At 40.0% G+C, this 12,690-nt stretch overlaps 1 protein-coding gene across 2 annotated transcripts in view; it reads right to left on the bottom strand.

Moving 5' to 3' along the window:
- Window positions 1-767: 767 nt before the first annotated feature.
- mrc2 (mannose receptor, C type 2) overlaps window positions 768-12,690 on the bottom strand; it is a 30,103-nt gene continuing 18,180 nt past the window's right edge. The window contains exons 15-29 of one of the 2 annotated variants that reach the window (XM_034143088.1): window positions 12,545-12,674; window positions 11,659-11,691; window positions 11,368-11,534; window positions 10,960-11,128; window positions 10,736-10,878; window positions 7,065-7,173; window positions 6,540-6,706; window positions 6,343-6,451; window positions 6,000-6,238; window positions 5,708-5,870; window positions 5,109-5,258; window positions 4,754-4,867; window positions 3,687-3,866; window positions 3,157-3,180; window positions 768-3,062 (exon numbers count right to left, since the gene is read on the bottom strand). In XM_034143088.1, the coding sequence (XP_033998979.1) occupies window positions 2,842-3,062; window positions 3,157-3,180; window positions 3,687-3,866; window positions 4,754-4,867; window positions 5,109-5,258; window positions 5,708-5,870; window positions 6,000-6,238; window positions 6,343-6,451; window positions 6,540-6,706; window positions 7,065-7,173; window positions 10,736-10,878; window positions 10,960-11,128; window positions 11,368-11,534; window positions 11,659-11,691; window positions 12,545-12,674 (2,118 nt within the window). In that variant the 3' untranslated portion in view covers window positions 768-2,841. The remainder of the gene's footprint in view (window positions 3,063-3,156; window positions 3,181-3,686; window positions 3,867-4,753; window positions 4,868-5,108; window positions 5,259-5,707; window positions 5,871-5,999; window positions 6,239-6,342; window positions 6,452-6,539; window positions 6,707-7,064; window positions 7,174-10,735; window positions 10,879-10,959; window positions 11,129-11,367; window positions 11,535-11,658; window positions 11,692-12,544; window positions 12,675-12,690) is intronic. The other variant, XM_034143089.1, reaches the window with a different exon arrangement.

Below are 12,690 nucleotides of genomic sequence, written 5' to 3'. Positions count from 1 at the left end.
ACCTGTGACCTCAGTTCATAAGTCAAGCCTTTTGACTTGAAACTACTTGATACCTTCCTCAAAGTCCCAAGATTCAAAAGTAGGTTATTAAAATATGTGCAACAATTGAATTAATGTTACTTTATTTCCTTTGTCAACTAAAGTCATCTAAAGTTGCATTAAAAAACGATGAAGAACTAACGTTATGAATTACAATGTGCAAAATGTGCAGGTTAGAGTTTGTTATGAGTGCATTTTGACTTTAAACCTCATAAAACAAAGTGAATGCCTTGTGACGTGCCTGTCTTAACATCAGACTTTTTTGCAAAAACTTGAGACTTTATTGTGACTTGGAAAACAATGACTAACTAACTAATGCTAACTAGCCGCATCTTATCAGGTAAGAATTACACATTGTTTGTATAAACCCGTACAGTCTAGACATGATTGAGGTCACACCATTTTACTGGTCCTTCTGTAAAGGTTCATGGAAAACACAGTTTCCTGGGCACTGAGAGACAATTGTGTGAGAGGACGTGTCCCATACAGCAGGCGGATTGTGCCATCTTGTGGAAAGACATCAACATTACCGCCACTTTTTATGCATCACGTCCTTAATTCATTTTCCATCTGACTTCTAAAACTCTCAACAGAGAAAAATGACCATTATGTTCAACCAAATAGATTACTGATATTGATAGAATAATGTTTCTCCCTGTTCATGTTACAATTTCACATGAGACCATGCTCCACTAAGAATAATACAATCGAAATAACCGTGAAATCAGAAGTTTTGAGAACATAGACTTTATTCATTTAATATAAAATTGCAACAGAAACTTTCAAAAAAGTTGAACAGGTGCTTCAGCTAATATTCTCGGGGACAAAAGCTGGCCTGCATTGCAGACGCCAAAGGGTATTTGACTTTCACATCATCACCTTGAACAGTTCACATCATTCTGCAAATAAAGACACATCTGTACAGTAAAACTACCAGCAGAGGCCGGCCTAAGGCTGGGACAAACCACTGAACTCTTTACACTCCTCCTTCTCTGCCTTTCTCTCTTTATACATCCCTGACTCCTCCTCACACTCTTTCTTCTTCCCCCATTTTTCTCCTTCTTCTCATTTTCCTTTTTTTCAATCTTCTTTCTGACCCTTCATGTCCCTGAGCCCTTCTTCTCTGATTGGTTCCAGACGTGCCACTGAGCTCTTCTTGCCGACTCAACATTCCACAGCTGGAGACTGCACACACTCACGCACTCACACACACACACACACCTCCTCCCCTCCCCCTCTATGTAAATCCAACTCACAGAGCAAAAAAAGCAGGGTTTTTTCACAGCAGCTCTTTAAGACACCAAAAGACTGAAATGTCTCCAAAGCATTTGTGCAAGCAGAAAGACAGAAATGAACTCAGAGACTTCAGCTAAGGGAAAAAAAGTTTGGGGAAGCAAATGAACTCAGAAAAATGTGGTCATTACGCTGCACAGATGTGAAATCATGAAATGACAGGGAAGAAGAACGGAATGAGGTTTTCTTTTTACAAAATTGTGAATTTACTCATAAAAAACCAAAGTGGTGTCATTCACCTAAGGGAAGTTTTCTTTTGTGGGGCAATGGGAGGTTCAAGTTTCTTTGTTATCCCATTAAAGTAGCGAAGCATTACCAGTCGTATGCGAAGTCAAAACACTTAATGAGACCAGCATCAATACCAAGAGAGAGATACAGAAGAATATCTTACAAAAAGCCCATACAGAGAAGTGAAATGCGGCTCATACAAATGATGTATCAGAAAAATATCAAATTGCAAACCCTTTTTCAATAGTGCATACAAAGTGAATACTGCCCTTACAAATGCTGAAACAGCACCAGATGGAAAAAGAAAAAAAAAACGTTTGGCATCATTGAACAGCAATTCTACCTTAGGGGAAATGACGAAAGGCAAGTGGATGAATAACATCAAGTTAGTAGTAGAAAGTGCCTAAATGTAGGTGGTTCCATGGAAGCTGAAAGTCTGATTGTGTAGTCTACTTAAAGTCCAGTTTTAAATACTAAGGACAGAACTTAGTATCAGTAATGTGCACAATTCTAGTGTACTGCCCTTAGACGGTCACCACTAACAATGGTCCCTGTCACCCTCCACACATTCAAATTTGGACTTGTTCATCCTCTGCTTGTCTGACAGCTGGTGCTGACGTGTCAGATCATAGAGGAGGAGAGAGGCAGACTCACAAAAAACAGACATGCATCATCAGTAACAGTTCCCCACAGCAGTACAGATCATGACAAATGAATGGGAATAACAGGAATGCAATAACAACAAAAACACCCCATTGTCAGGTAAATACTGTCATGGCAAAACAGAAACATTTAAAAAGTGAATTTGTTCCTGAAGAAAACTGTGACTGTGTATTTAAAGGACAGAGCCAAATGGTGTCGATCTGTGATTGTATGTTTTGCTCTGTATGTTTTTCAATCAAAAAGGGAACCACAAAGGAAATATACACCAACAAAAGCTGACATTGGCACCAGAGTAAATACTGTGGAGTTATTTCATAAAAAACGAGTAATGTTGAATTATCCTGCTTCCAGTAGATCCATCCATGGCCTTCATGAATGCTTTTGGGGAAAAGCTGTACATATGGAAGGATCTGTGGTTTCCTGGAGAGATATTGCTAGGGCTGTTAAGTCTTGGCAAAAGAGGATTTGGAAGGCGGGAATTCAATTAAAAAATTAAACATCTGCTGCGCTCTACACAGCCCTTCAGCACTTTAAAAATCTTTTTTTGGTTTCAAATGAGACAACAAAAGATCAGTCAACAGTCCACACTTTGAATTCAGCCTCTCCTGTGTCATGGTCCTACTCCGCCTGCTCGTTCAGCTCCATGTCCGACACCAGGATGTTCTTCTCTACCTGCTCAGCAAGGTTGGAGTTGGTGCGGCTGTACCGGGCCCCTTCATAGGACCCCCGGGACCCGATAGTTCGCCGGCGGTAGAAGTAGAGAATGCCAACGATCAGCACCAACAGCACCAGGGACGTCACAATGACAACAATCAGAGTGGGCAGGTGGTCACTGTCCACTAGGGAGAGGTGGAAGATGTAAAACAGGATTAGTTTCAATAATCCACTTTCAGGTGAAATAATTTATTATTCACCCCGAGTAAACATACTTACTTGTGACAGTTGCGGTTTCAGCACCTGAAAATAGTAGAATTGACAGTGAGTAAAATTGGATCACTTCAGTTTGTTAGTCTAGTGTTGTTAGTGTGGGAGTGGTATAACATACATATATGATTAAGAAGGAGTGGAAAGATTTAGATCACTTTACTGTATTTATATAGCCCCACCTATTAAAATATATATATTTTGGAGTCCCAAAGAGTATGTTTTTTCTTTGATTGATTTGGTATTTGGCATTCATTTTAATTGCACTTCATCTCATCATGTGTGTTTTCCTGTGCCACTGTTTCTGCAACCTTACACACATGTGTTTTGTTCTGTTGCTGCTTCATTTTTCACTTATTTTCTTTCCACAATACAATCAAAATAGGGATGTATGCGTCTGTGAACCTCTTTCAATTGATAAGCCAATATTTTTCTCTAGCTTCATCAGCATTCATGAAACCTTAAAAATGGTTTAATTTGCTCACTATAGTGGTTCTGAGAATAACTTCCCCATGGCTATACTGTAAGTGTATGCTTACTTCGAGGGCGTTTGCAGATGACTCCATGTGTTCGGTTTCTGCATGAGCCTGGCTTCCACAGGCCGCTGTTGCTCTGGATCCAGAAGCAGGAGTTTGGAGATAGAACAGAGAAGGCGACATCATGTACCTCCCAATTGGTGTAGGACATCTCTGTGTCCTCGGTCCAAACCAGACCTCTACCTGCAGCAGGAGCAAGCACACACACACACACACACACACACACACACACACACACACACACACACACACACACACACACACACACACACACACACACACACACACACACACACACACACACACACACACACACACACACACACACACACACACACACACACACACACACACACACACATTCAGTGGAGTTTCAAACACATTTAAGCAGAACTGTTTCAATAGTTTTATCTTAAGACAAGATTAGTTACATCCTGTTCTAGAAGAGCATTAGTCTTAATTAGGTTTCCTGTATTTAATTAAGACGTTTCATGATTATTCTATTAAAGAAATTATAATCGATCAGGTAAAACTTTCTGACTTATCTGCAAGAAGAATTAAAAAAAATCTTTAAAAGCAGCCTTAAAGGTGGGGTAGGTAATTTTGGAGAAACCAGCTCGAGTGCGCTAGGATTTGAAAATACACAGCCGGAAAAAATCTGCCACTTCCTTACAGAGCCCCTCCTCCAATACACACGAACGCGCACATGACCAATGAGGGCACAAGATAAGTGTGTGCACAGATGGAAGGCTGACAGGCAGGTAGGCCATCCAGTTATTTTAGCCGGGCCGGCTAAAATGATTGGTCGTGCTTTTTACAGTACTACGGCTTCCACAGATGAATTTTTTTTATAGATTTTTGTCAAAGCACTTAAGATATTCATTGCTATCGGGATGTTAAGAGCATTCCATGGAATATAACAAAAAGTGTATCTCGAGCCGGTTTCTCAAACTTACCTACCCCACCTTTAAATGAATAACCTTGGATGAAAACAACTTTTGAAAATCTGAAGGTTAATAAGTTCGCAGCTGTAGAGGGTGATGTAACTGTCTGATGCTACATTGCAGGACCTTTAACACTGATGCCTAACCAAGCTCCATGCGCCTGCTCTGCATAGCTCTGGATGTGTTCCCACACAAATCCGTTTTCTGTCTCGTCCAAGATAGAGAGAAGTTCAGCTCCCACTAGAAGAGAGAAAAGGGAGAAAATAAACACAGAGAATTAACAAAAGAGAAAATGGAATTGATCATGTAAGGATGTCTAACAACGGTGCAGACAGTTCAGTGAATAGCTGTTCTAAATTTAGACATATTGATGCATTTTGTCAATTATGTCTGCAGTGCAGAAGGTCAGAAGTGTTGCACTTAATTGGCTTTCAGGATCACGAGCTGTACGGGCGAGGGAACTTATGAAACTCTTTCCTACCTTTTTTACAGGATGTTCGTGCATCCTGCTGCAGTCTAAGACTTTGCAGATTAAAGGCATAACAGTTGTGTCTGAAAGGCACCCACGCCCACTCTCCCAGAGAGTGGGGGCACTGGCCAGGGAAGACCCAGTCGTGCTGCACAGGGTCATCTGGCAAGGAGAAAAACAAAATAGTTAATTACATTTAATGCAACAAACGTTTTTTAGACTGCAAAATAATAAGACAGAATATGCTGTAATATGGGTGATAGTAAAAAAGTGTCACAATTCATAATAATGTTTAGGGCTGATATTGTTTGAGGGTGCACTGGTAAACTGTTGGTTTAGATCTGTATATTGGTTTGGAGGGGGTGAAAAGGTAGTACAACTTTGTGTGTCTATTCATTGTTAAAACTGCGTATCCTTTGTTTTAACTTTGCATTTCTTGAGTCAGTAATAAATGGGGAAAATATTTAGTGGATGCGGACATGTTATCAGAGAAAATGACAGGTAAAGTGTTTTCAAACAACAGCACTGTGTGTGGCTTTATGGTGATTTGGTTTGTGCATTTTTGCAAAATTGCAATTGATTTGTATTAATTTGTTACATTACAAACGTACCACTCATTTGACAGATAGCAGCGTCCAGTTTATCATCACAGGAATTCATAGTCCACTGCCCAGTAGTGGTCATGTGACCGCATCCAGCTGTCTGATGCGGCTTCCCATATTTCCAGTTTGTATACGACACTTCTTCTTCACCCAGCCAGGTGAATCTCGGTCCCTGAGAAAAAACAAGTTGCTCTAAACAGTCTCCTCAGACAGGACAATAACTTTGCAACTGTGTACCTCTAAACGTCTTAACATGTGTCTTAATATTATAATCAGACACACGGTGAGGTAACAGGCTCACTCCATAATTGTAGAGTCCTATCCATGCGGGCCGGTGCAGGCTGTTGATCAGGAGTGTGAGGTAAGCCTGCTGGTAGGGATCCTTCAACATGGCCAGGGTCCCATTCAAAGATTCACAGAGGTGCAGGGCTCCGATCCAGTCCAGATGCTTCTCCACAACCCGGTAAGTCACTCCACCCAGCTCAACAGGCATTGACAGGGAGGCAGGGATAAGGACCGGGGCTGGGGGCAGACCTGAATCTGAAGAAATGACAAAGTTGCACAGAATGGTTCAAGTCAACTTCTCTTTGTGGTCCAAATTCTCTACACTTTTTTAAAGCAGAAAACCTTTGTGGACATCATACCTTGTTGCCTTTGACAGATGAAGCCATTACTTTCCATCTCACAGGCTCGGGAGGCCCACATCCCGGTGTTCTTCTGTGGGTTCCCATGAATCATCACCACACAGTTTCCCTGGGAGGACAGAAACATTTTCAGAACAGGAACAGGTCGAGGATAACATCACAACGTGTGTGCTTATAGGCGAGTGTTGTGGGAGTACCGGGGTCCTGTTGTGGTGTGGTCCGCTGTTGTCGAGGGGCTCTCCAGGAGCCCAGTTGGTGTAGCTCAACAGGCCTGGCTTGGCCCACTGGAAATGACCTTTAGAGTCTGAGGTCAGACCCACCCATAGGTCAACACTGGCATTTTGAAGCAGGGTGGTGATGAAGGCTGAGAGAGGAATTGATTGCATCAGTGTGAATGTTGGCAGTGAGACTCAGTGAGACTCAGTAATGAATAAAGCGATTCCAATTTAAACTAAAATGACATTTGGAGTGCACAGAGGGATGCAGCAATGCAAACGGTTGTCTGTCAGTTAGCCGACAACATAATCTGCTTGGCAGGGTCAATAAAAAGACTGATGCTCTAACATACTACATCAATCTGATGCTCACCATGTCAGACCAGACATTTATCTACTAAAAGTAGCAGGATCTGAAAGATGAATAATGTACTATCAAGTAGAGAGATGAATTCATGAACCTTTGTTTAACATTGTTCTGGATGTTTTGTATTATGCTGTTATTACCTTGCTCCAAATGATTGGAAACCACTGCCGGTACACCTCCCTGTGTTTCACATTTCAACTTGGTTGCAGACCATGTGAGTCGGTGTGACTGATCAAATGCTCTGAAACACTGCAGAAACACCACAAGTCATTGCAATCATTTATTAATTTAATATTGATCAGGTTGGGTTGAGTTGGAAACAGAGCAGGTGCCTGAAAACAACAGTTTTCTTACCTGCCTATATGATATACTTCTTTGATGCATTTGATACATCCTGAATCCTTTATATTTCTATATACTATCATTAACCAAGCAATGTACTATTTATAAACTCACATTCTTACATTTTGTTCAGTTGGACTTTGCACACACATTGTTTAAAGTACAGTAAGTAAACAAGATAACACGTACATAGTCAAAGTTGAGAACAAATGCAATACAAATATGTGGGTACCACTTTACAATAAGACTACCCTTATAAAGGATTCATAAAGGGTTTATAATTAGGTTATTAATTAGGTTGTAAACACTTTATTAATCATTAAGAACCATTTATAAACCAGTTCTAACATAGTTTTCATACATCAACACAGGCTCACTATTTGGCAAGATGACTAAGCCTTATATTGGCTACCTAGCTTACTTCGTCTTCTTCATCAGCCATCATCCTTGGTATCTGTGGTTCACTGAGTTGATTCTCCCCCCATCCATCTTGATGTTTCTTGGCATCTCTTTATGACCATTTATTTATTAGTTACTAACATTTATAACTGCCAAAAGGGAGCCTTGTAAAGTGTAAAACACATTTCCATTTTTTAATGAGTTACTACCATTTATAATTTGTTTAAGTCATATTAAGCCTTAAAGTTATGCATAAATTAGGGCGTGGTCACATTGAGTGACAGGTCATTCCAGTGACTGCTGTTGTTAGCTTTCTGTCTCTCTGCTAGCAGCTTCGTGATGCTACAGCGGCTCCGCCTGCTCAGCTCATCCGGGGAACATAACTTGAACTCGGCCGTGTTTGTTGTGCTGGTGCCTTGTGGACTATTCTTCATGCTTATATCGAACTATTGTGACTCGCTTTGCGGTTAAAACAGACGGTGCATGAATGCAGTTTTGCGGTAAGTGAAATTTGAGTACTTTATTTATGTTTTGCTTATGTTTTGAGTCAGCTAACGTTAATGAATGTTAAGGCTTGGGTTAGCATGTAAGCAAGTGGTAGCTACATCTGTGCTAACGATGCTAATCGTAGCCTCCAAGTTAAAACGTAATAGAGAAGTGTTAAGCATTAAAGGTGGGGAAGATAATTTTGGAGAAACCAGCTCGAGTGCGCTAGAATTTGAAAATACACAACCGGAAAAAATCTGCCACTTCCTTACAGAGCCCCTCCTCCAACACACACGAAAGCGCACATGACCAATGAGGGCACGAGATAAGTGTGTGCACAGATGGAAGGCTGACAGGCAGGTAGGCCATCCAGTCATTTTAGCCGGCCCGGCTAAAATGATTGGTCGTGCTTTTTACAGTACTACGGCTTCCACAGATGAATTTTTTTTATGGATTTTTTGTCAAAGCACTTAAGATATTCATTGCTATCGGGATGTTAAGAGCATTCCATGGAATATAACAAAAAGTGTATCTCGAGCCGGTTTCTCAAACTTACCTACCCCACCTTTAAGTGGGATAATACTGTAGAATAAATGGCTTTTGTTTGAGGTTGGTAAAATAAGGTCATTCTTGTAAGTTAGAGAGATATTTTATTAGGTAGATAACTTTAAGCATTGCTAAGGTCAATTTAAATTAGCTATGCTCGATTATGTAGACAAGCTAACGTCAAAGTAGTGTTGAAGAGCGGCGTAGTGTATGTGAAATTAACCTCACAATAAGATGTGTGTATATTACAAATAATAATGTCATATTTCAAAATGATTACTTAGATATTACAATATGGTTGGTTGAGCTGGAGTTCATTATTAAGCTTACATGTTAACGTCACAGTCATATCTGAAGAACGAACCCAAAACTTGTTCTTTTTATTAATTGTATTACCAAATTGGTATCAAATAAATAGTAAGCATTGGTAATACCTATGCTGATAAAGTAAACTATTTTATTTTAGTATTTATGTCTGGGAGAAGGTACTGTACCCAGTTCCTGTGTTTGGCAGTTATAGACTGGGCTTTCTTGTACAAGAGAATAACACAAAATAAAAAAAATCAATATGGACCATTACTGTATAATTATCCTTAAATTATGTTATACAATGCACCTAATAAACAAGTATGGCATTTTGAAACATGATGTGCAATAACTTTTACTGTAAATTGTGTGCATTTTGTTGTTAACTAAGATGATATATTTGTTGTCAGTATGCACGTCGTGGACGCTTTGGACATATGGGAGTTAAAGACAAAAGGCGGAGACTAAAGTGTTGAAACTAGTGGAGAAACGATCAAGATGCCACCTTGTCCCTCTGATTAGACGGCATGTTAAGTCAGGAAGTAGCATTATTAGTGATCAGTGGAGGGCATACAGGAGAGTGCTGAGGAACATGGGGTATAACCACTACAACATAAACCACAGCAGGTGGTTTGTGAACCCCCAGACTGGCAGTCATACCCAACATAATGAAAGAGCTTGGTCGACCGTCAAAGGACATGTCCGTAGACTGAGAGGAAACCATACAGAGAGTTTGTTGGAGGAACACCTCAAGGTTCTTGAATGGTCATCTTGGCTTGGCTCTGCTCACACTGATGGACTGCTTGGACGCTTGTTCAAGGATATACACAATGCCTTTCCAGTCTGAGTACCATTATGTCTAACCAAGTCTTTCATTTATGTCTGAGAAAAGCTTTTATGTTTAAATATGTGTATCAGTCATACTAAACAGTCATTACTTTGAGTCCTGATTTTCTTCATGTGTGAATAAAATGTTTTGCTTGGCTCTTTTGCATCTTTGCATTTCATGCGAAAAATGTGTATTAGGTCAGCGTGAATGTTATAACTCATTCATAAATGGACATGTGTATTAAACTTAAAAACAACGCACCCTTTCAGTAGTTATAAATGTTAGTGTCTCATCAATAGATGGTGATGTGTTTCACACTTTACAATAAGGCTCCCTTTTACCAATTATAAATGGTAGTAACTCATTAATAGATGGTGATGTGTTTCACACTTTACAATAAGGCTCCCTTTTGGCAGTTATAAATGTTAGTAACTCATTCATAAATGGTCATAAGAGATGCCAAGAAACATCAAGATGGAAGGGGGGAGAATCAACTCGGTGAACAACAGATACCAAGGATTCTGGCTGGCTGATGAAGAAGACGAAGTAAGCTAATATAAGGCTTAGCAGTACAGATAAATGTGGGCTCACTATTTGGCAAGCAACCGGTCACAGTTGCCATGTTTATCTCATGTCTTATAAAAGCTTATTAATGATTTATAAAGTGTTCACAACCTAATTAATAAATTAATTACAAACTATTCGTAAACCCTTTATAAGGGTAGTCTTATTGTAAAGTGCTACCAATATGTGTAACTGTTACATGAGTACGTTTGTGGAATAGTTTTCAAAAGGAAGTGAACTTTTGTAAAACAAATTATATTCAGAACATAAATATTCAGAATGAGATTAATAAAAATGATAAAACCCCCAGTATGATCTCCTAGTGTGTTGAAGCTCTACCTTATGTTGGAAGGAAGACCATCCGTCAGGGCAGCCTGCAGGTGGGTGTGGGATTGAGGGGGTTGGAGGGATGGTGCCTGTGACATTCACTCTCTTACAGATGTAGGGAAGGTCAGAGTGGCACTTCTGATCAGCCCAATCTGCTGTTTGGGAGTGGAAAATACACGTTCATGTATGTGTATTCAAATATGTCTCTTGAGGTCTCACATTTCGGCTGTTCTTACCTTTGTTGGCAGACATGTGGATACACCTGCGATCACGGCTGACTGGGTGGGGCCTACCAAGGGCCCAGGACACGTAATTGAGCACCGAGTGGTCAGACCAGTGGAAACGGCCATCATTCTCGTAGGTGTGAAGCCCCAGCCACCAGTTGTCCCCATGTGCCTTCGACATCTAAACGTGAGATAGAAACTGTGAAAGGCGTGTTGAGGCCTCACAGCCTTTAAGTCTGCCATGCAGAATAAAGACAATAATTACACAGACCACAAACAGGTTGCTGCTTGTAAGGTATTTCACAGAGTTTTGCCCTCGTTAAACAGAACTGCCTGCTTAACCACAAGTAATTATTTGCATTTTTGGATAATGTCATCTCGTATAAACAATTATGAACTTTTTGATAAAGTGTGCAGTGCCTTGCTTAAAGTGTTGGCGAGAAAAGCTTCTTCCTCAGCTGAGTGGACGGAGGCCAGCGAGGAATCAAACCAGGAGCAAATCCTCTGGGCCTGGTCCCAAGTGCTGCGATGGTCAAAAAGTCTATATTCAGCCTCCTGGAAGCCAACCCACTCCAGGGAAGTGCTGCCTGACAGGGGGGAGAGAAGAAAGATAGATAGTCATGAGACATAATAGGAAGGTTTAGATATAAGCCCTTTGGAAATCAATTCAGTATGCTGAGAGAAGTTCAAAGCTTAGAGAAAAACACTGACCTTCAGATTCTTCTGGTTCCGCTTCAACAGTACCTGAAACAACACACATCATAGATTTCATTCATGAAATACATAATGTGGGAGACTCTAAATGCAATGAATGAAAACTGGAAATCTTGAGAGACTTGTATCAGAGTGATGCTATGGGTGGAGAGGGTATATATATAGATTATTAGAAAATGTTCAGTGTGAAAACGAATACAAAAATTACTAATTCTGGCAGATGATTTAAAGGTAAAGTGTTTAACATTTATACATTCAAATGTCTAAAAATGTCTAGACCTTTGTTGAAAATGTTTTGAGTTGTTTAATGAAATGATCCCAACAATTTTCAGATTAAGATGAATCCCATATTTGTTAACTGTTTTTTTTTTACGATAAGTCACCAGATATGGAGTTGTCATCCTTTTGCACATGCGACAGCTTGAAGTTGTCTGCCAGAAGCTGTCTTAAATTACCATTTTATCCAATTTGAGCAACATTTTGACTGTACACTTTTTTAGATCTTGGTCGTTTTGACTTTATATTTAAAAATGTTTATTCAATAAACCTAAGTTAATCAAAAAGGACTTTCAGCAAACATTTCTGGATGGTTCGCAGCTTCTCCTCTTGTGTCTACTGTTGAACCGCTGATTTGTAAACGTTTTTACCATTTTCAATCAGTAAGTCCATTGATTTTGTAAAAGAGAAAACATCTGTGGATAATTTTGCTCCTGATAAAAACCTACTGAACGATGAACAATGAAAGACTGAATTGTCAATGAAGCTCTTTTATTATTGTTTCGATTAAGAGAATCCAAATGACATATTATGTCTATTGTTAATGTTCTTATACAGTGTAGGACTTTCAGAATAAGGCCAAAGAAGTGTTCCAGTGTTGTTTTACCTCGAGGGATCTTGCAGATCCAGTCTAACTCAGAGTCACAGTGCATGGCCAGCCAGGTCATGGTGCCCAGGTCTGCTGCAGCACATTGCCGGACATTGTAGTAGTAGCGGCCGAAATTCTGGTATGTGAACTAAGACACAAGCAAA

This window comes from Trematomus bernacchii, unplaced genomic scaffold, assembly GCF_902827165.1.
Source record: "Trematomus bernacchii unplaced genomic scaffold, fTreBer1.1, whole genome shotgun sequence".
Lineage (NCBI taxonomy): Eukaryota > Metazoa > Chordata > Actinopteri > Perciformes > Nototheniidae > Trematomus > Trematomus bernacchii.
The sequence above is the reverse complement of the archived record's forward strand: the minus strand, read 5'-3'. Positions and strand labels throughout refer to the sequence as shown.